At 39.2% G+C, this 24,053-nt stretch overlaps 1 protein-coding gene across 1 annotated transcript; it reads right to left on the reverse strand.

The window, feature by feature from the left end:
* Window positions 1-919: 919 nt before the first annotated feature.
* Window positions 920-8,892, reverse strand: IRX3 (iroquois homeobox 3). The gene is made up of 4 exons (XM_075326806.1): window positions 8,445-8,892; window positions 5,957-6,935; window positions 3,295-3,361; window positions 920-1,299 (listed from the first exon to the last, which is right to left on the reverse strand). The coding sequence occupies exons 1-4, from the start codon at window positions 8,667-8,669 to the stop codon at window positions 1,245-1,247; spliced, it is 1,326 nt and encodes a 441-aa protein (XP_075182921.1). The 5' UTR covers window positions 8,670-8,892; the 3' UTR covers window positions 920-1,244.
* Window positions 8,893-24,053: the final 15,161 nt, after the last annotated feature.

Raw genomic sequence — 24,053 nt, forward strand, 5'->3', positions numbered from 1 at the left:
TAGAATTGATAGGTAAAAAGCTATTTTATGTTATTACTAAACAGGGATATTAAATATAATATTAATAGTGAAATGATTTGTTTTAACAGCAGATACATAATTAATCTGAAATCATAATGCGATACTATATTCTATATCTCTCTAAAAAATATCATATAAATTCACTCTCATGGAATCCACCTTTATAGCATAAAGTATAATATCATTTTGTAGGTTAGTTAATAATGAAATTATATTATATTTTTATATCTATTTATATTATTTTATGCCATTCAGATAGGTAGTAGATAGACAGTGACTGCTATTTCCAAATTAAATGCTGTTTTTAGTGAATATCCCTTATATAAGGCTTTGTCTATATTACTTCTCTTTTCCAAAATGTTTTTGGTTTTTAGATTTAAGTTTGAAAGTTTTGGGGAAGAAAATAAAAGTTTTTGGGCAGAAATCAGCAGTGGCAGTGAGGAGGAGTCTGTGGCCCCCAGAGGGCGCTGCAGCCCCACAGTTCTTGCTCTCCTCCTTCCCAGCCCCATTATGTTATCAGTGGCATCTTGAACAAATCCTTTCACAGTAAAGACCTTCAAACAGCTCTTTGGTGAAAGAAAACACAATAACATAACATTTGCAATCAATTAGTGCTCTGGATGTGATGATGAGCTAAGTGTAGCTGCATTGTGCCTCCTCCTGCAGGGGCCACAGATCCCCCTGCACAGGACCCATCATTACACCAGTAACTGATCTGTAAGTTTCTACTCCACAAATTCTTTAATGTTTATTTTTAAGGCCCAAAGTATTTAGCAGCTGTTGTGCCCCTGGATCACGTGATACCCCATCTGCCAAAATTTAACCTTTATAATGAGCGCACAAACTAATTAGAGTACAAAAAAAAATAATAATAATTTGGACAAATTAATCACAGCGATTAAATTCTTAACAGTTCATTTATTAACCAAAAATATATATTTTTCTTGTACAATTTGGCTTTTATGTACATTTTTTTTACTCTATGTACAAAGAACAAAAAAAAAAAAGCAAAAGAAATGAGAGACTCTTCATTATCACAGGACAAACCATAGAAACTGAACTAACCCTGCATGTGAGTATAGAAATCTCTGCTCCATCTTATACACAGACATGCTGACAATAAGGAACTATACAGATATTTATATATATTACAGCCAGTACAACGGAAGTAAAAAAAATATAATAAAATTAAAAAATAATAATAATAATTAAAAAAAATAATGTTAGGACGAGGATAATGCAGATAAGATCATTGCTGCGTCCAATTGATTCTGTGACCTGAAAATAAAATATTCATGTGTTAAATAATGACATTTTCTAATTTTATACTTCTCATTTTACAAATCTATCAATATACACATTATATTCATTTTATATATATATATATGTATATATATATATATATATATATATATATATAAAAATATATCTTTCTATATGTAGATGATATATATAAATATAAATATGTATGTATACATATATATATATATATTACTTTCCTTTTGTATTTATTATATATATTTCTATAACTATAAATATTTTTGCATCTATTTATATATTTATTCACCATTAAATCTCTCTCTCTCGTCATATATACATAAATAAATAAAAATATATACTTATATATATTTTATTTTTTTCTAATTTTAGCATATATAATAATTACTTTAATTTTATATTTATTATTTGTTAATGCATATTTTACTTGCTATTTACACATTGAATCAGTGTATACTTCAAAATTTATTTTTAGATTTTGTTATATAATATTTTACTCTAATTTTATCTTTATTATATTTTTTTTACATTTTTTGTTTCCATTTATACATTGATTAATTTCATCATTAAAGCAATATATATCTTTTATTATATTTTTAACTTATATAATATATTACTCTAATTTTATATTTATTAAAATGTTTTACATTTTGGTTTCTATTTACACATTGATTAATTTCATCATTAAAGCAATATATAATATATTACTCTAATTTTATATTTATTATATTATTTTCTTATAGTGTTTTTGGCTTCTACTTATACATTGATTAAATCTATCATTAAATCAATCTATAGATTTTGTACTATTTTTACCATATATAATATGTTATTTCACTTTTATATTTATAATTTCTTTTAATAAAGAAGTTGGTATTAGTGTGTGTGTGTGTATATATATATATATATATTCATACAGATATATCAACGTATATGGTATATTACTTTAATTATATATTTATCATTTTTTTCTGCATGAACATTTTTATTTTTATACATTGATTCATTTCATGATTATATATATATATATATATATATATATATATATATAAAATATATATATTAACATGTATAATGCATTACCTACTTTTATTATATTTGTTATATTATCTTTAAATAAATATTTTGGTTTATATTTATACATTGATTGATTTTATCATTAAAATAAATAAATATATATTTGTTCTATTCTTAACATGAAATATATTACTTTAATATTATATTTATATTATCTTTTATCATTAATTTGGTTTCTAATTTTTCCCCCAAAGTTTCCTTTTTTTAGTTCATACATTTGTTTACTATTACAAATATATTTTTAAATATTCTATATATTTTTTCATATCTTTACTTAGAAACTACATATAACACTTTTGATCTATTGCCTCTTTTTTTGTCTATGAGCCAGAAATAATATGGTTAAAAAAGAGGAGTTTTTCTTGTAATAATTTAGCTTGGATACAGAAGCATCTGCCCGTTCTAATAAGTATTCAGTGCAGCTATCATATACAATTATGTGGTCATAATGACAGACATAAAATTAAATATAATTGTGAAGTAGTCAGTGATTCATAGGCCCATTAAAAGCAATAGTGGTTAACTCTAAATAAAATACAGCCTAAATACAAAATGATTGCACAAAGCAGAGCAAGTTTATAGCTGTATGCATGTGTAATATATATGGTGTATGTATGTGTAATATCTATCCATCTATATATATATATATATATATATTACACATACATACACAATATATATTACACATATTACACATGCATACACAATACATTGTGCAAGTTACACACACACACACACACACACACACACATACATATATATATATATATATATATATATATCTCCACACATATAATTGTATTCAAATATATATATATATGTATATATGTATATATATATATATATATATATATATAGACATAGAACACATGTATACATACATATACACACACAGGCAGGCAAATGGTGTTTTCTTACCTTCTCTGAACTGGTTGGAAAGCTGTACTTAGAATTTTTTTCTCTATTTCCAACGAGCTCGACCTCTCTATAATAAAAATCAAAGATCCATCAGTAAAACACTATTTATATTATTCACTTGCTCCTATTTTTTTTCCTAACGTCTAGAAATAATGGTGGTCAAACAGGAAAAACGAAAGAGAGAAAAATCGAAAAGTTTTTCAGGAAACTTCTCTCACATAAAATCCCAGAACCAAAAGATTTTTTTTTTCTCTTACATTTTGCAAATATTTATGAGGATTCTGATTTATGTCCGATGTAGTTACATGGTTAGTGTTGTGTGTGACTGGTTGTTAGACAATGGTGAACTTAAACAGTAATTATGAGAGGAACAGAAACTTCCCAGCGATCACAATATTTAATTGTCACTAGTTATGCGACATTAATAGAGTATATTATTATCCTCCTTTTATATTGTGACCAAACAAGTTAATAAACAAGCAATATAATAATAATAATGCCGGTGTATCAGAACCAAATATTACTTATATCATAGTAAATGATTGCTACAAGATCTGCACTCGCTAGAATACAGGATAGATAGATAGATAGATAGATAGATAGATAGATAGATAGATAGATAGATAGATAGATAGATAGATAGATAGAGGGTTAGATAGATGGATAGATAGATGATAGATAGATAGATAGATAGATAGATAGATAGAGGGATAGATAGATAGATAGATAGATAGAGGGATAGATAGAGGGATAGATAGATAGATAGATAGATAGATAGAGGGATAGATAGATAGATAGATAGATAGAGGGATAGATAGAGGGATAGATAGATAGAGGGATAGATAGATAGATAGATAGATAGATAGTTAGATAGATGGATAGATAGATGATAGATAGATAGATAGATAGATAGATAGATAGAGGGATAGATAGATAGATAGATAGATAGATAGATAGATAGATAGAGGGATAGATAGATAGATAGATAGATAGAGGGATAGATAGAGGGATAGATAGATAGATAGATAGATAGATAGATAGATAGATAGATAGATGATAGATAGATAGATAGATGATAGATAGATAGATAGATGATATATAGATAGATAGATAGATGGATAGATAGAGGGATAGATAGAGGGATAGATGATAGATAGATAGATAGAGGGATAGATAATAGATAGATAAAGGGATGGATAGATAGATAGATAGATAGATAGATACATAGATAGAGGGATAGATAGACTGACTATCTCAGGGATACATTTGCTATTCTAGCTGTTATAATATAAAATACTTTATCAATCTCTCAAATTTCAAAATCTGCTTTTCTTTCTACTCATATTACACAGTTATTTCCAAACGATTCGATATTTTATCATTATCTATCATTTCAAAGTCTTTTCTAGCACTTATATGTACCAGTTATTTCCAGTCTTTCAATAATATTCTACAATTATCCACCTGTCTATAACACTTCAATGTCTTTTTCTTTGTACTGGCACACACTAGTGATAACCACACCTTCATTATTGTACCTACATTATCTAACATCTCAATTTCATTTTTTTGTGTAGTTATACAAACAGGTTACTTCCAGAGTTTCATTATCTATCTATCTATCTATCCCTCTATCTATCTATCCATCTATCTATCTATCTATCTATCTATCCCTCTATCTATCTATCTATCTATCTATCTATCTATCTATTTATCTATCTATCTATCTATCTATCTATCCCTCTATCTATCTATCCCTCTATCCCTCTATCTATCTATCTATCTATCTATCTATCTATCTATCTATCTATCTATCTATCTATCCCTCTATCTATCTATCTATCTATCCCTCTATCTATCTATCTATCCCTCTATCTATCTATTTATCTATCTATCTATCTATCTATCTATCTATCTATCTATCCCTCTATCTATCTATCTATCTATCCATCTATCTATCTATCTATCTATCTATCTATCTATCTATCTATCTATCTATCTATCTATCTATCTATCCCTCTATCTATCTATTTATCTATCTATCTATCTATCTATCTATCTATCTATCTATCTATCCCTCTATCTATCTATCCCTCTATCTATCTATCTATCTATCTATCTATCTATCCCTCTATCTATCTATTTATCTATCTATCTATCTGTCTATCTATCTATCTATTTATCTATCCCTCTATATATCTATCTATCTATCCCTGTATCTATCTATCCCTCTATCTATCCCTCTATTTATCTATCCCTCTATCTATCTATCTATCCATTATCTATTTATCCCTCTATCTATCTATCCATTATCTATCTATCCCTCTTTCTATGTATATATGTATATATCTATCCATCCCTTATCTATCTATCCCTCTTTCTATGTATATATCTATCTATCCATCCCTTATCTATCTACCTATCTATCTATCTTTCTACCTATCTATCTATCTATCTATATATCTATCTATCCTTCTATCTATCTATCTATCTATCTATCCATCCCTTATCTATCTATCTATCTATCTATCTATCTATTATCTATCTTTCTATATGTAACATATTGATAAATATTTAGAATCTGCTTGTTGCTATATTATGCAGTGTATAAACATGGGGTGTGCAGATCCTCTGAGCAGCCACCATCTCTCCCAGTATTCACCTGTTCCCGTCTCTGCTGGGTGCTCCCCTGGTTTCTGGGGGGCTGCATGGCCAGTGTTGCTCGGTGCAGGGTGGGTGACACTCAGTCCTTGGAGGAAGTGAGCGGAGCTGAGTAGTGACAGCTGCTGGGCTGAGAATGTCCTCCCCGTCCAGCTCTGGAACCTGCTCCCGGGACAGGCTATGAGTCTGTGTTGTGCTATCAGGCTCTGGGGGCTGCCAGTAGTTTGGGGGGATTTGCGGGGGTTGTCTGGAGCAGTAGCTGTTTCTGCCAGGGACCAGATTTTAGGTTTATGGGCCGCTGGCAGGTGGTTGTCCTGGGAAGGATTGGGGGAAATATTGTCCAGTTTGATCTGATCACAGGTGGGCTGTAGAGACTTGGCCTCCTCGGGCAGCTCACACTTATCGTGCACCCTGCTGTCCCCCACTACAGACTTGAGGAACCTGTCCTCCTCAGATGCATTCAAGTCCTCAAAGCCATCCGAGCCCTCAGAGTCACTCCTGGCGTCCGTCTTGGAGTCTGAGTGCAGGTCGGTGTCCTCCTGCTCATCCAGATCTTCCTTACTTTCAATGTCCTCAGTGTCAATATTCTCCAGATCTATTTCCTCTTCATCCTCCCTCTTGTCTTCTTCATGGTCACTTTCGTAGGAGTTCCCCTCCTCATCAGTCCTGCTCCTGGGGGCCCAAGTCATTTTATTCTCCTTTTTAAGCCTCCTCCGTGCGTTGGCAAACCAGGTGGACACTTGGGTGAGTGTCATCTTGGTGATGATGGCCAGCATGATCTTCTCCCCTTTGGTGGGGTAAGGGTTCTTCCTGTGCTCATTGAGCCAGGCCTTGAGGGTACTGGTGCTCTCCCTTGTTGCATTTTTAGGCCTGGATGGATCTCCAAACTGATATTGTCCATATGGATAAAATGCTGGATGATGGTGGGAAAAGGCTGCATGCTGTACACCTGGACTATCCTTTATCTCATACTGGGAGCCCTGCAAGAAAACGAAAAGTGCCATCAAGAAGTGCACAAGTCATAAAACCTGGACCTGCAACGAACATATCTACCCAACTATTACATATACATGGCTAATATAACTATACAAGCATTGCATAGCAGGACACCTACAGAAAGGGGCAGCTTTCACCTATAGTAAGTCTAAATGAGTATTTGCAGCTAACTTCAATTGTTAATGGTCAAACTTATAAAAAAAAAATAAAATAAATAAAAGCTGGATATTAGGATAATGATATCAGTGATACAGGCTTATTATATAAAGTTAGTAATTGTAGCAGAATGAAAACAACAGTAGGGGTGGGAGTAATAGTAGTAATAGTAGAAGTAATAATAATAATAATAATAATAATAGTAGCGATAAGAATAGTAATAGTAGTAATAATAGGAAAAGTAGTAATAGTAATATTGGTGATTGTAGTAGTATCACTAGTAATAATAATAATAATAATAATAATAATAATAATAATAATATTAAGGATAGTAGTAGAAGTTTCAATAGTAGAAGTCATCCTAATCATTATAATAAAATACAAAACAAGTTATTGTAATAAAAGTAACAATAGTAATAGTAGTAGAAATAATAATAATATAAATTATTCTAATCATTATCATTAATATATGACAATTTATATTTATTGTAGTATAAATAACAATAGTAATAGTAATAGAAGTAGTAATAGTGATAATAGTAGTAACAGTAACAATAGTAATATTAGTAGAAATATTATTATTAACAGTAGTAGAAATTATCCTAATCGTTATCATTAATATATGTAAAATATATCTTTGTACCGTGTTAGCAAAATTTTTTTTATCATTAATATATGAGAATTTATCTTATTTATTGTAGTATAAGTAACAATAGTAATAGCAATAGAAGTAGTAATAGTAATAATAGTAGTAAAAGTAACAATAGTAGTCGAAGTCATCCTAATCATTATCATAAAATATAAGTTATTGTAGTAGAAGTAACAATAATAATTGAAGTAGTAATACTAATAATAATATAAATATTAGTAATAATAGTAGAAGTAACCATACTAGTAGACAACATCCTAATCATTATCAAAAAATGTTATTGTAGTAGAAGTAACAATAGTAATAAAAGTAGTAATACTACTAATAATATTAATATTAGTAATAATAGTAGTAGAAGTAGTAATACTACTAATAATATAAATATTAGTAATAATAGTAGTAGAAGTAACCATACTAGTGGAAAACATCCTAATCATTATGATAACATATAAGACAAGTGATTGTAGAAGTAACAATGCTAGGTGTCATCCTGATCACTAGGATAAAATATAAGAAGTTATTGAATGCATTCGTTTGTTTACAAATACACACACTGAATTGTAATACCTTGGATAAATAGAGGAATGAAAGACACTGCGCTCACAGGGTCCTCCAGACTATTAAAAAGGAGGTTAAACTTTAAGGGGTTAAGCAGAAGAATATTTAGAAAGTAGTTTTGTGCCCTTACCAGCTGTGGGAAGATGGGCAGCTCTGTGGTGTACGGTAGGAAGGCTCCATAAGCCTGGGCGGCTGCAGCTGCTGCATAGGGAGCAGCATACATAGAGGACAGCACATTGGAGAGGGTCCCAGCCGGAGAGAGGTCTGTGGCTCCACTCCTGGTGCCCCCCACAGCCTGTCTGTCAGAGGGGTACAGGGGTCTGATGTACTGGTATCCCAGCTGAGGGAAGGACATGGTGCAGGCTCAGGCACAGCACAGGGGCCACTTCTGGAGACGCTGCACCCTGCTTAGGACTGGGGTCTTCCTCTCAGCCTCCTCCTGGTCATGAAGAGAGGGCTTCCAGGGCTGGATGGTCCTCGCAGGGCTCCCGGTGACTCTGTCCTCTCCCTCTGGTGCTATTGATCTGAGTGGACCCAGGTCAGCTCCTAACAGATTGCTTCAGATCATTGGCACTCACCCTCTGATTGACATTTCAAGTCCTGGCTCAGGCTCCTCCCAAGCCTTCTAGTCTAGCTCTGCTTTCTCTTTCATCCACCACCCCTTCTCTCTTCCCAAATCCAGCTTAACTAATGCACTACCAGAGGGTTATTTCCCCCCTCAAAAAAATCAACTTCTTTGGATTTGGGCACACTGTACCTGGTAGTGCAAAAGTTAATAATGTCTGATGCAGCTACAAATGAGACTATTAAAGATGGGCAAACAAGTAATGTCATCTACACATAAAGTCAATCTGACACCACTAATATATATATATACACACTATATATATATATATATATATATATATATATATATATATATATATATATATATATATATATATATATATATATATATATATATATATATATATATATATATATTATATATATATATATATATTTATCTCTGGCTCTGGATGCATGGAAAGCTGGGTATGCACTGCATAAGTATACACATAGCAATATATATATTCATATTTTTATATATATATGTATATATATATGTGTATATATATATATATATATATATATATATATATATATATATATAAAATTATATTTATTTCTGGTTCTGGATGTATGGAAAGCTGGGTATGCACTGCATAAGTATACAAATTAGAATATATATATATTTATTTATATTTTTATATATATGTATGTATATGTATATATATATATATATATATATATATATATATATATTCTTATTTGTATACTTATATGCAGAGCATACCCAGCTTTCCATGCATCCAGAACTCCTCTGAAGCTTTATAAGGCATTTTGCGGACTATTGCCCTTTGACAGCCCCTTGGCATTTTTACTATTATTACTTGAAGAGTTAAATATCTAGGTGTATGCAAATACCAGATCTGACTGCATGCAAATAGGGATTAGGAGCAACTCAGGGAAGAGATTGTGTGTCTTTGGGAGTTTCTCTCACATCTTCTAAAAGACAAGCTGGCATTAGTGGAGCTATCAGTGGGCAATATAGGGGGTTAATTTTCTCCTAATAAGGGACTTCAAAGCCTTGGAGGTCACAATTTTACATCAAAGAAGGAAAAAAAAGCAGGCAAATTGAAATCTTAACAAAGGGAGGACAGGGCAGCCCTCTGGGCGGTGTGTACATTTGTAGAGGGAGCTCAGAGACAATGGCAGGCTCTGGGATTAAACCCATTAACACCTTTTTGTCTTGGTGTTAAAGTGTAATTAGAAAATTTATGATCACTTTTCTTATTCTGAATAAGCAGCATGAAGGCTACCTGCTCCCAGCTGAGGAGGACACTTATCTGCTGGACATGGGGGGCTCCTGATGCCAGTAGCCCCTCTGTGCCGAAGTAGGACCCCCTCTGTGCCAATCTCGGATGCCCTGTGTGCCAAGGTGGGACCCCCTCTGTAGTTGGGACCCTCTGTGTGCCAAGTCGGGACCCTCTGTGTGCCAAGGTGGGACCCCTCTGTAGGTGGAACCCTCTCTGTGCCAAGGTGGGACCCTTTCTATGCCATGGTAGGACATCCTGTATGCCAAGGTGGGACCCCCTCTGTAGGTGGAATCCTCTCTGTGTCAAGTCGGGACCCTCTGTGTGCCAAGGTGGGACCCCCTCTGTAGGTGGCACCCTATCTGTGCCAAGGTGGGACCCTTTCTATGCCACGGTAGGACATCCTGTGTGCCAAGGTGGGACCCCCTCTGTAGGTGGAATCCTCTCTGTGCCAAGTCGGGACCCTCTGTGTGCCAAGGTGGGACCCCCTCTGTAGGTGGAACCCTCTCTGTGCCAAGTCGGGACCCTCTGTGTGCCAAGGTGGGACCCCCTCTGTAGGTGGGACCCTATCTGTGCCAAGGTGGGACCCTTTTTATGCCACGGTAGGACCTCCTGTGTGCTAAGGTGGGACCCCCTCTGTAGGTGGAACCCTCTCTGTGCCAAGTCGGGACCCTCTGTGTGCCAAGGTGGGACCCCCTCTGTAGCTGGGACCCTATCTGTGCCAAGGTGGGACCCTTTCTATGCCACGGTAGGACATCCTGTGTGCCAAGGTGGGACCCCTCTGTGCCACGGTGGGACCCCCAATACCAGCAGTCTTTGTGCCAAGGTGGACCCCCTCTGTGCTAAAGTGCCAAGTGGCACAAATCATAAATCCGCTTATTACTTTTGCAGAATGAACTATTCCTTAAGGCATTTCTACAAACCTCCCCAAATCTTTAGATTTTTCTTCTTCTCAGTTGTGGGGACTTTACAGGATGAAGCTGGTTGTGGAGAGAGGGATAAAGCTCGACCTTCACCGAAGCTTAAAGTCTCCAGATAATGTTTCATCTTGTAATAGATACAGATTATTATATGACAAGTTTCAGAATTAAAATTCCCTGAATCAATATATGGAAATCTGAAAGAGACATCTCTAATCGTATTAAGGCGATGCTGCTATTAATCCCTCTATGCTAATCTGCCTCCTAATAACTGGGGATCTGCCTGGGATTTCTCCATACTCACTGATCATCTATGGAACGCAGAGGATTTAATTGTTTCATGGAAGGAAAGTCTCATCTCCTGGTATTTAGCTGATATTCCGAGAGATTTCTCCTCTCATTCACAGATCGAGAACATCCTGGATAAGATGGATAAGAGGGGCTTTATGGACACACAATGTCATTTATATATCATTGCTGCAGATTCCCCTGGATGATAATTATTCCGGATAGGTTATTGCTATGTGCTACACTGATCAGTTACATTACTGAAGTCTTACACAATAAAGGCTTTCAGAAAAAGTCCTAATATATATATATATTTATTAAATATACATCAGTCTGTCGTTTAAATATTTTTACCTAAACACATTGTTGATTGTTAACTATTGCAAAATGCATCTAATAGTAGTAGTAGGTTTGTAGCACTATAATTATATTATATACAATATGTATACACACACATACACACACACACACACACACACACACACACATACATACACACTGATATCACACATATATATGCATACTTATATATAAATATATAAACACTTGCAAATATACATACACTCTCTGATGTATATATACTGTATATATATATATATATATATGTGTAATTATGTGTAAATATATAATATATATATATATATATATATATATATATATATATATATATATATATATATACATATATAAGTGGTAAAAAAAATAAAATAAAGAGAAGACCAAAATGCAAAATCCTTGTTTAAGTGTTCCCCTTAATTTTTTGAGCAGTATATATACACCCACATATATATGCCCAGACACATACTATATATATATATATATATATATATAGTAATATATAAGTAGTATATGTCTGTATATATATGTGTCTATAATATATGTATAATATGTATATATATATACATACACACACTAACACTTTTTCTAGAATATACATAATATATACATATATATTTATACACATAATATACAGATACACACACACACACGTATATACAGTATATGTACACTCATATATATATATATATATATATATATATATACATCATACACACACTCATGTATATACATAATATATCTTATATACATCAAATATACACACATATAAGATGCTCTGTTTCACAATGATGTGATAATAGAGGGATAGAATATTCTATTATTATTCTTTTGCACTATTTCTATAATTTTTCTATCATTCCTGTTAATCTTATTGTTGCTTTCCATATTTTATACAGGCATTGTGTGATCACTGAGCAGCAGGACAGGGCTGGGGTCAGGGGGCTTCTGCTCGTCCATTATACTGGCCAGTAAAGCTCTGTATGTACAGATTATTAGGCTCAGCCTAGTGAAGCTCTTATCCTGTGATCTGAATACCCCAGTACGGGCAGTTTGCAGTGAAGTTCATAAAGCCAAGGTGATGAGTGTATTATCTGGGCTTGCAGTCTAGTGTCATGAAGATAGATCCTTAATGAACAAACACAATCAATGGAGACTCAGGCTGCACTGTGTGCAGTACACGGGGGCTGGGGCGAGGAGAGGGATACAATGGGAAGGTGGAGGGATTCTGTATGCACAAGAGATCAACTTTTATTTCTGCTCAAATATTAGGAGGAAAAAGACATGATTGATGGTCCAGGTGAGATGCCACCACCAGATGACAGCAGGGTGGAAATGAACAAGCCAGGGGCTACATAGGTAGAAGCAGAGGGGAGGGTGGACAAAGCAGCAACTCAGGGTTCAGGTCACTACCAGAGTGAGTAATGGTTTATTAATGGGAAAGAAATGGACAGGAAATGCAAAAAAAAAGAACTAGAGGACCAAGGGAGAGACCTAGAAAATAGATGTCTTTAAGAGTGAGTAAAAGAAACATGCAGGGAGTTATGTCTAAACTGGGATTCAAAGGGACCTATAATTGAATAAACGTGTGCTGGGGTGTGTAGTGCAGAAATCCAACCCAGGACATAAGTTATAGCAAACACTGGGGCAAAGGATTCCAGAAAAGCTGAGGAACAAGATGAAATGTGCGTGTCTGGATGATGAAGAGGGATGGAGGGAGCAGGTCATTTCACTATTCTCCTCTGCTGCAATTATTAATAATACTGCTGTACAAGACCCATGAATATTCCAGCAAAAGGGAAGACAGCTCCCAGCAACCGACATACTGAAACACTGGGCTTCATTTCATTTTATAACAGCCAGAATAGCAAATGTATCCCTGAGATAGATAGATAGAGGGATATATAGATAGATAGATAGAGGGATAGATAGATAGAGGGATAGATAGATAATAGAGGGATAGATAGATAGAGGGATAATAGAGAGATAGATAGATAGAGGGATAGATAGATAGATAGATGGATAGATAGATAAATAGATAGAGGGATAGATAGATAGATATAGATAGATAGATAGATACATAGATAGAGGGATAGATAGATAGAGAGGATAGATAGATGATAGATAGATAGATGGATAGATAGATAAATAGATAGAGGGATAGATAGATAGATATAGATAGATAGATAGATACATAGATAGAGGGATAGATAGATAGAGAGGATAGATAGATGATAGATAGATAGATAGATGGATAGATAGATAAATAGATAGAGGGATAGATAGATATAGATAGATGATAGATAGATAGATAGATAGAGGGATAGATAGATAGAGAGGATCGATAGATAAAGTCTATCTATCTCTATCTATCTATCTATTTATCCTTCTATCTTTCTATCTATCTATCATCTATCTATCTATCTATCTATCTATCTATCTATCTATCCCTCTATCTATCTATCTATTTATCTTTCTATCCCTCTATCTATCTATCTATCTATCTATCTATCTATCTATCTATCTATTTATCTTTCTATCCCTCTATCTATCTATCTATATATCTATCTATCTATCCTACTATTTATCTATCTATGAATTCTACTATCTTTCTATCCGTCCTTCTATCTACTTTTAGTTAAAGTAAACATTTATAACTATTTATCAAACTATAACCTCTTTTCATTAATACTCTCTAAATACTGTAACATGTGTTTAGATTGTAAGCTCATATGGGCAGTGCTTCTAAAATCACCTGGCTTTATAGCTGTAAACTATAAATATACAGCTATATATAAAAATATATTAGCATTAGCTAAAAACTAAAGCAATGTTTGATTTATCAAGTATTACACATGTTTACACATATTAGTGTATTTTGTAAACAAACAGCACAAATGCACTATATGTATCTTATTCACTAGTCATTCAAAATTTCCAAAGCATTTCTATAAAAAAAAAAAAATTAAATATATTCTTATTAGTCAGACTTGATAGAATATATGAAAACTTCTGTATAAACTATAATGAAATAACAAAAGTATCCAATATTCTGCCTTCTAGCTGAACATAATATACACATGTAACAAATGGTTCCTATTAACAATGTAACTTTTAATTATGTTACATAGTTGCAAAGGTTGCAAAAAGACCTAGTTCTACCTTCTTCCACCAATTATACAATGCACTGACATTCTCTGCTTTGTAGATTACATTCTACAATATGTTTTAGTTTAGTTCATTCCATATTATACTACACTAGGGTAAAAGACGAATATAAAATATTATTGTCTTTTAATTTTAATCATATCAGTCCAATATATCTTTCTATATCTATCTATCTATCTATCTATCTATCTATCTATCTATCTATCTATCTATCTATCTATCTATCTATATATATATATATGTATTGGACTAATATGGTTAAAAATAAAAGACAGTAATATTTGATAGTCCTCTTTTGCTCCAGTGTAGTATAATATGGAATAAAATTGCTATAGAGCAGATCACCAAGCAAAACCATAGTGCTATTTCATGCCGTGCCTAACAGTAGGCAAAAGACATATGAGCTTATGAGCAGTAGCTAAGAATTCCTTCACCCAGGGCAAAGGTTCAGTTTGCTATCCTAGCCCTATATCTAAATATCCTGGATAAGCCAAAGTGACTAGTTATCACCCAGCACCGGAGGAACATGCCCCAATAGTCCCTCCCAGTTCCTCCGCTGTACAATCAATGGCGGCAACTGATCATAAATAGTTAATACTTTGCATAAATAAAAAGTATCAATAAAAACAAAAACAAATTTAAAATTAAATTTACAAAAAATGTCCTGACCTGCGTTGAAGCCTCCTGGTCCTGGACCATCCCGCAGATGAGCTCACCTAGAAGTAAATTTAGGACAAGCGTGCAGATACACCTACGTGTTTTGTTAGCATAGGTAAGGAATGTGAGTTTTCTGCAGAAAATCCATCTTGAAGGATCACAATGAAGCCCATGTTTGATGTACTGAAGGCTCCGCTATTAAAAAAAAAGCACTATTTATTTTCGCAATGTCAATAGAAAACTTTTGAGCAGACGGGACGAGAAACCATGTACAGTCAGCTCTTTGTTTCTGCGCACCCTATTACTTAGGAAAGAAAACTTACAATGGCAAGTTGGTATATGTTGTGTTTTCTTTGTTAATGCAACAACTACTGTCGTCCGGACATAGATACCGAATATCAAATTATTATACAAATTGGGTTTAAATGTCAAAAATTTAATTTTTTGTTTATCAAATAAATTCATGGATTTTATTGTGTCTCAAAGCTCTGTTAGATCGATGACAGGTGAGCCCAATTAATGGAAAACTTGTCATAGTCCTGAGCTGCTGTACAGTTTCTGCATTGCGGTTTTCTGTTGTGTCCTCCTGTGGTCCCAGTGTCTGTCTGTGTGCCATAGGAACTCCCCATCAGCATTTTCCGGTACCCTTTTGGTGTCGGATGGGCTGTTTTCGGTCTTCGGGTAACTGTCTGGTTGGTGGCAGGGTCTGCGCACCTGCTTTGTATTCTGGGTAATTGCTGGGCTTCTTTAGAATCATAGAATCGTAGAATGGTAGAGTTCGAAGGGACCTCAAGGGCAATCGGGTCCAACCCCCTGCGAGTGCAGGCTTTCCTAAATCATCCCAGCTATATGTTTATCCAGTTTCCGCTTGAAGATTTTAGGGATCAGCATAGGCCGGAATGACACCAGTCGTATTTTTTTGCTACAATAAGTGCCTGGCTCCTGGTTAGTGTGGTAGATTAATCTTGGTGCTCGACCCCAGACTAACCCCTGACTTTCCTCTGCCTGTTCCCGCTGACTCTGTGTTACCATATGGCTCCTGACCCCCTGTTTCCTCCTGACTATGGCCTTGTCTGTCCCGTTGTGTCGTTTACATGCTCTTCTGGTTACCTGACCCCACGGCCTGTATACTAACTCTGTCCTTGTCTGCTCCCTGTGTATAGTTGCGTCCTCCCGGTAGTGACCTCGGCTTGTCTGACTTCCCCGCTGCTCTTGCAACACCCATGTGCTCACAGCGCCACCTAGTTGCAGCTCCATCCTGCATGCTAAGTGTCTAGCATCACATCCCTGCCTGTGAGCGTCGTGACAAACTACTTAAGGATGTAGACTATAGGTTTCAAGCAGTACGAGAAACAAAAAGGATCTTTTTGCTTCCAAAAAGCGTAAATAGTGGACAAAGTATGAAAATATTAGATATTTCACAAAAATTTAAACATGATCAATGTATTGTGAAGACATTTGTGGCTGATACACAGCACAGATGGATTTGTGCAGATAAAGGTATAACGAGGAAGGTTTCTGCCAGACAAATTCATCAGGTTAAGAGAGCATATACTAAAATACCGTTATGAAGCATCAAACAGCCCAATTAAAGGAAAACTACTTAAGAAGGATGTTTCACAGATGTTTATGCAGACTATAGGTTTCAGGAAAGATGGAAAAGAAAAAGGATCTCTCTGTTGCTGAAAAAAAGTGTAAATAGGTCTGTGCCTTGGACAAAGCATGAAAACATTAGATATTTCACAAAACCTTAAGTGTGATGATCGTACTGAGAAGACATTTGTGGCTGATACACAGCACCGATGGTTTCATGCAGATAAAGGCAGAATGAGGAAGGTTTCTGCCAGACAAATTCATCAGTTTAATGGAGCAGATGCTAAAATATCATTACAAAGCAGCGAACAAGATTTAATGTTGATAAATGTAAAGTAATGCACCTAGGACGAAGTAATCCTATAGCTGCATATACATTAAATGGAAGTAAACTCGGGACTACAGAACAGGAGAAGGACTTGGGTATTCTCATTACAAATAAGCTGAGCAGCAGCACTCAATGTCAGGCAGCAGCTGCTAAAGCAAACAAGATTTTAGGGTGTATAAAAAGAGAGATTAGATCCCGTGATCCCAACATATTGTCACCCCTCTATAAATCACTTGTAAGGCGACATCTGGAATATGGGATCCAGTTTTGGGCTCCACATTTTAAAAAGGACATTCAGAATTTAGAGTCAGTTCAAAGGCAGCAACTAGACTACTACAAGGAATGGAAGCCTCCCATATGATGACAGGTTGAAACAGTTAGATATGTTTAGCTTAGAAAAAAGACGTCTCAGAGGAGATCTCCTTTATATGTATAAATACATGTGTGGTCAATATAAAGGACTGGCACATGACTTATTTTTTCCAAAAACAATACTAAGGACCAGGGGGCACTCACTGCGAGTGGAAGAAAAGCGATTCCGACACCTAAATAGGAAAGGGTTCTTTACAGTTAGAGCAGTCAGACTGTGGAATGCCGACCACAAGAGGTAGAAATGGCAGATACTATAACAGCTTTTGAAAAAGGGCTGGATGATTTCCTCACTACACACAACATTGTTGGTTATAAATGACTTTGTGACCAACTGTAGAACTGCTTGAGGAAGGTTGAACTAGATGGACCTAGGTCTTTTTTCAACCTAACTAACTAACTAACTAACTAACTAACTAACTAACTAAACAGGTATTTGAAGCTGCTGGTACCACTGGAGTCCTGTGAACATCAAGGTGTAGGACCCTCTAAAGACTGCAGTTGGACAAAGTATGTAAACATTAGATATTTTACAAAAACTTAAGCGTGATCGTCGTACTGTGGAGACATTTGTGGCTGATACAAAGCACAGACGGGTTTGTGCAGATGAAGGCATAATGAGGAAGGTTTCTGCCAGACAAATTCATTAGGTTAAAAGAGCAGGTACTAACATACCATTATGAAGCGGCAAACAGGTATTTGAAGCTGCTGGTGCTACTGGAGTCCTGTGAACATCAAGATGTAGATACCTCTAGAGGCTGCAGTTGCGAATAGAACTAGTCTTCGCCCAATCCTAAACAATGCTCACAAGTAGAAATGGTTGCAGTTGGCCGAAACACTCGTACATGACTAATTTTAAATCAGTCTTTATTACTTATGAGGGTTGTGCAACCCCGGATAGTCCAGATAGATGGAGCAGTGGATAGTTGGTTGATGTCCACTATGTCCCAAAATCAGCAAGGAGGTGATAGAGTCATGGTTTGGTCCAGAGTCATGGAGAGAGAGCTGGTTTGCCGGTTGGCCCCTTTAAGGTACAAAAAGGTGTAAAATTGATCTTAGTAAGGTATATAGAGTTTTTGACTTAGCACTTTCTTTGACGGTACAAAAAGAAAAACCATGTCATGCATGACAATGCACCATCTTTCATGGTTTCATAGTGCTGAAGGGTGAAGGTAGACTTAAGTCTATCAAGTTCCACCCATGACCTAATCTAAGATGTTGATCCAGAGGAAGGAAAAAAACATGCAAAAAAGAATATCTCTTAGTAATTGGCTGCTATCGGCATAAAAATAGAGAAACTTATGGTGTGGCCATTATCCTTCCCTGAGCTCAACCCTTTTGACAACCTTTGGAGTATCCTCAAGCAAAAGATCTATGAGGGTGGGAGGATGTTCAAATCAAAAAGTAGCTCTGGGAGGCTATTCTGACATAGGTTACAGTTATCTAGGCATGCTTTCATCCGGGTCTGATTCATTAAGACTCACTTTGTACACACCAGTCTTAATGAATTTAGCTCATTCTAATCCAAAACAACCCTTCACTAAGAAGCACAAGCCTCCAAAAAATGTGGTGCCTCTTCAGAGTGGCGTGTGCCTTTGGGTAACTCACCAAAAATGCTACTCGAGTCATGGAGTAACGTAACACTTTTGGTGTAAAAAATGCCGCCACCATTGATTAATTTGATGGGTGAGTATTGCCATACCGCGTCCCGACTCCTCCCCAGTGTCGCGGGCGGAGGAGGGGACGCTGCGCTCTCCCACTGCTCGGGTCCGGCTGCTGCCGCTGCTCTGTGGTGGCTCGAGCGGTGGGCCGGATCCCGGGGACTCGAGCGGCGTTCCTCGCCCGTGAGTGAAAAGGGGAATTTTGATTGTGGGGGTTTTGATTATTGTCCGTGACGCCACCCACGGTTGTGGTGATATTGGTGACACCACCGCTGCTCTAGACGGGGATCCCGGGAGCGGTGACAGGGAGCAGCTTTGTTGTTAGTTCTCCCCTCCGTGGGTAGGGGGTTGGTTGTCCCGGGGCCCGGTGATGTGGTAGGGGTGGATGGCAGGCGGGTTACGGGGCCTGGTGAGGTGCAGGGTCGCGGGGGCAGCGCTGTGCCGCACGGCACAGTGGTACTCACTCAGCCAATGATCAGGACACAGTTCTCGGTAAAACACACGGCTGGATGGACGGGTCCCACAGGCGGCTGCGGTGTTGTTTCTCCCGGCAGGTTGGTGATGACTGCCTTTCCCTGCACCTATGTACGGTAGATGTTTCCAATGGGTTCCCACCGGTAACCCGCTCCCCAGCTTGGATATGGGCTGGAGGAGCCCCTTTTGCCCGCAGGCGCTGGCCCTGAGAAACGGTTGCCTTGGCGATGGTGGTGTCTCCCTCACTTGGTTGGACTGTTGCCTTCTGTCGGGACTTGGCTGTTGGGAAACCCAGGAGGTTCCCTTCACTAACGAATTTGGCAAATTCACGGCGACTCCTAGCCTTGCCGAGGTCCGTAAGCCCCTGCCAGATGGTGCTGGCTTCTCTTTGCGTACCGGTCCGGTACCGCCGGGCCACCGCCCGTCCACGGTCTGTACGGTAGGCTCCAATAGGCCACTCCTGCAGACGGTCACCACCGTCTGCCAACCTTGCTGTACCGCCCGCGCCACACACCCGGACGCTGTCAGTTAGTTGCTCCACTACCACTTTCCTTCCTCTCACTTTCACCTCCAAAACTAAACTGTTTTCCCGCTTCCAGGACTGTGAACTCCTCAGTGGGCGGGACCAACCTCCTAGCCCACCCCCTGGTGTGAACATCAGCCCCTGGAGGAAGGCAACAAGGGTTTTGTGTCTGACTTCGGTGTGCCTGACCGGGAGTGTGGGGTGTGTGGATGTTGTGCTCTGTGGCCCCTGGCTTGTCCAGGGCACCACATTCCCCCTTAGTTAAATGCAGACCGTCCGCGGGCTGCCCGTCCATCACCATTTTTTTTTCACAACTGAAAAATAGAAAAGGTAAAACGGTAACACATTACAATTATACTAACATCTTCCCACATCGGGAGGTACTCTTATTTAAATGTTGCGTAATGGTTACGGCTTCCGCTCTCTCCCACCCAAGCAACCTGGCCCTGATGCTGCCCTTAAGCAAACAGGCAGCACCCCTTGACCCCAGTCCAGCACAAGCTGCCCGAGCGGGTTCTGTCCTTTTCAGGGGACCCCCGTCCATAGGGAACCCCTGAAACCCCCAGAGGATCGCCACCGGTTCCGGTGGTGGCTGGGCCCCAGCCTGCTCCACTGCGGGCCCTTCCTCCAATCTGCCTCTCCGGAGGCGGTAACGGTAGAAGCCACAACAACATTATTTACATGCCACTAGTTTGTGGTTACCCTGCCAGTTCTCAGGCTTGTCCATAAGGAGTTCCTTATGCAAAAATGGTAAAGGGGGTCCCAACGGGGACCAGTTGCCGGCAACGACCGGTGCACATCAAGCAGCAAATCAGATGAATCTTCTCGGTAATCATTCACTTATCATTTATCTAACTTTCAAACGGTACTTTTAACACACTGGTGGTCCCAACGGGGGACAACTGCAATGGGACTCCGCTGACTTTGGAGCGGCTACCACCGCAGGGGGTCGGCCCACTCGGGGACCGGTCGGTACATCGGGTTCTCCTTCCACAGACAGTTCAGTCCAGAACCACTGACGGCCGTTAAGAACGGTGGCGGGGGCAGCGTGGTCGGAACCCCCTCCTCTGTCAGCGACATTCTCTCTGGACCTCCGGCTGCGGTGCCGGCCCCCGGCTCCCATGCAATAAGGGCTGGTTCTGGGGTTTGGGTGGACTGGTCACGACGCGGCACGGCTGCAGCGGCCCCTTGCTCACGGGCCCCCACTACGGCAACCATCCTGCGCATCTCCGCCTTCCAGTCCAGCAGCTGCTGCAGGCTCTGTGCCCTCACCTTCAAGCAGAACCGGCCCAGCTCCCGTTCCAGCCACGCAGCAGTCCCGGCAGGGAGCTCACCCGGGCCGCAGTCTTCAAAGGCTACTCCTTCTCGGTTCCCCCAGAGCTTGGACGCTCCGGTAGCCGGTACTCCCGCACTCCAATTCGAGGACGCCGCCATCTCTCCATCCGTGTCCCCCTTAGTCTCTTTTCAGCTCCTCCTCTACTGGGGCGGGGTTTTGGCCTTCGCGCCTCTACTACTCGAGGAGACGCTTGAGCGGGAATTCTTCGCGCCCAAGATGGCGGCTTTTCACATTTTACGGCCGGACACCTCCGGTGGTCACACAAGGCGCACTTCCACCAGTCGGTAGAACGGTAGGATCCTGTTCGTGACGCCAAGTTGTCGCGGGCGGAGGAGGGGACGCTGCGCTCTCCCACTGCTCGGGTCCGGCTGCTGCTGCCGCTGCTCTGTGGTGGCTCAAGCGGTGGGCCGGATCCCGGGGACTCGAGCGGCGTTCCTCGCCCGTGAGTGAAAAGGGGAATTTTGATTGTGGGGGTTTTGATTATTGTCCGTGACGCCACCCACGGTTGTGGTGATATTGGTGACACCACCGCTGCTCTAGACAGGGATCCCGGGAGCGGTGACAGGGAGCAGCTTTGTTGTTAGTTCTCCCCTCCGTGGGTAGGGGGTTGGTTGTCCCGGGGCCCGGTGATGGGGTAGGGATGGATGGCAGGCGGGTTACGGGGCCTGGTGAGGTGCAGGGTCGCGGGGGCAGTGCTGTGCCGCATGACATAGTGGTACTCACTCAGCCAATGATGAGCACACAGTTCTCGGTAAAACACACGGCTGGATGGATGGGTCCCACAGGCGGCTGCGGTGTTGTTTCTCCCGGCAGGTTGGTGATGACTGCCTTTCCCTGCACCTATGTACGGTAGATGGTTCCAATGGGTTCCCACCAGTAACCCGCTCCCCAGCTTGGATATGGGCTGGAGGAGCCCCTTTTGCCCGCAGGCGCTGGCCCTGAGAAACGGTTGCCTTGGCGGTGGCGGTGTCTCCCTCACTTGGTTGGACTGTTGCCTTCTGTTGGGACTTGGCTGTTGGGAAACCCAGGAGGTTCCCTTCACTAACGAATTTGGCAAATTCACGGCGACTCCTAGCCTTGCCGGGGTCCGTAAGCCCCTGCCAGATGGTGCTGGCTTCTCTTTGCGTACCGGTCCGGTACCGCCGGGCCACCGCCCTTCCACGGTCTTTACGGTAGGCTCCGATAGGCCACTCCTGCAGTCGGTCACCACCGTCTGCCAACCTTGCTGTACCGCCCGGGCCACACACCCGGACGCTGTCAGTTAGTTGCTCCACTACCACTTTCCTTCCTCTCACTTTCACCTCCAAAACTAAACTGCTTGTTTTCCCGCCTCCAGGACTGTGAACTCCTCAGTGGGCGGGACCAACTGCCTTTCCCACCCCCTGGTGTGAACATCAGCCCCTAGAGGAAGGCAACAAGGGTTTTGTGTCTGACTTCAGTGTGCCTGACCGGGAGTGTGGGGTGTGTGGATGTTGTGCTCTGTGGCCCCTGGCTTGTCCAGGGCGCCACACCAGCTCCACCTATTTTGGCCAAACCTGGAGTGAGATTGGCAAAAGTTGCAAAATCTTTGCTCATTGCTGAATTTTGCCACTTTCCAAAATGTTTCTGCCATATTTTTGGAGTAAACACTTAGATTAATTGGGCCAATATCTTTTAGATATAGACCTATAGTGTCAACCTCAAGCAAAACATCATAAATTAAATATGCAAAATAGGCTTGGAAGTGAATTTGGACGTTTTAGTGCAGTTCAATTTTTTTTGCCCATCATCTTTATTAAGTTGGGAGCACCTCCCTCCCGTCTGATATGGACATCTTCATCTGGGCAATATAATCAGCCTCCCTTGAATCTCATACTTGTGTCTTTTCTGACATGGATGGTGCATGCGCCGTACGTTCACACCTATGCGCCAACTCCTGACTAGCACACTGCACATACACCTCCCATGGCTTCAAGAGTTACCCACGTTGCGACCTACTCGTCACCGGAAAGACTTGTGAGATGTCAATAGGGGAAACAGATGACGTAGCCCATGTAGAAATTATACAGGAGATTTTCATTGACCTCTATGAGAGTGATGAAGACATGCTCTGTGATCTGCGCTAAGGTCACTGTGCAGGGGGGGGAGTAGATGAGCTGTGACATCAACTCCTGTTATTAATTGGATCCTGTGTTGGCAATTTATCGTTGTTACCGGTCATTCTAATCCTTGGTGTGATTATATTGAGAGG

This window comes from Anomaloglossus baeobatrachus, chromosome 10, assembly GCF_048569485.1.
Source record: "Anomaloglossus baeobatrachus isolate aAnoBae1 chromosome 10, aAnoBae1.hap1, whole genome shotgun sequence".
Lineage (NCBI taxonomy): Eukaryota > Metazoa > Chordata > Amphibia > Anura > Aromobatidae > Anomaloglossus > Anomaloglossus baeobatrachus.

Coding starts and splice junctions, on each gene's coding strand:
- IRX3 (XM_075326806.1), bottom strand. CDS start 8,669: ATGTCCTTCCCTCAGCTGGGATACCAGTACATCAGACCCCTGTACCCC. Junction 6,936..8,444: donor TGCCCATCTTCCCACAGCTG/GTAAGGGCACAA, acceptor GTTTTCTTGCAG/GGCTCCCAGTATGAGATAAA. Junction 1,300..3,294: donor TTCCAACCAGTTCAGAGAAG/GTAAGAAAACAC, acceptor TTTTATTTTCAG/GTCACAGAATCAATTGGACG.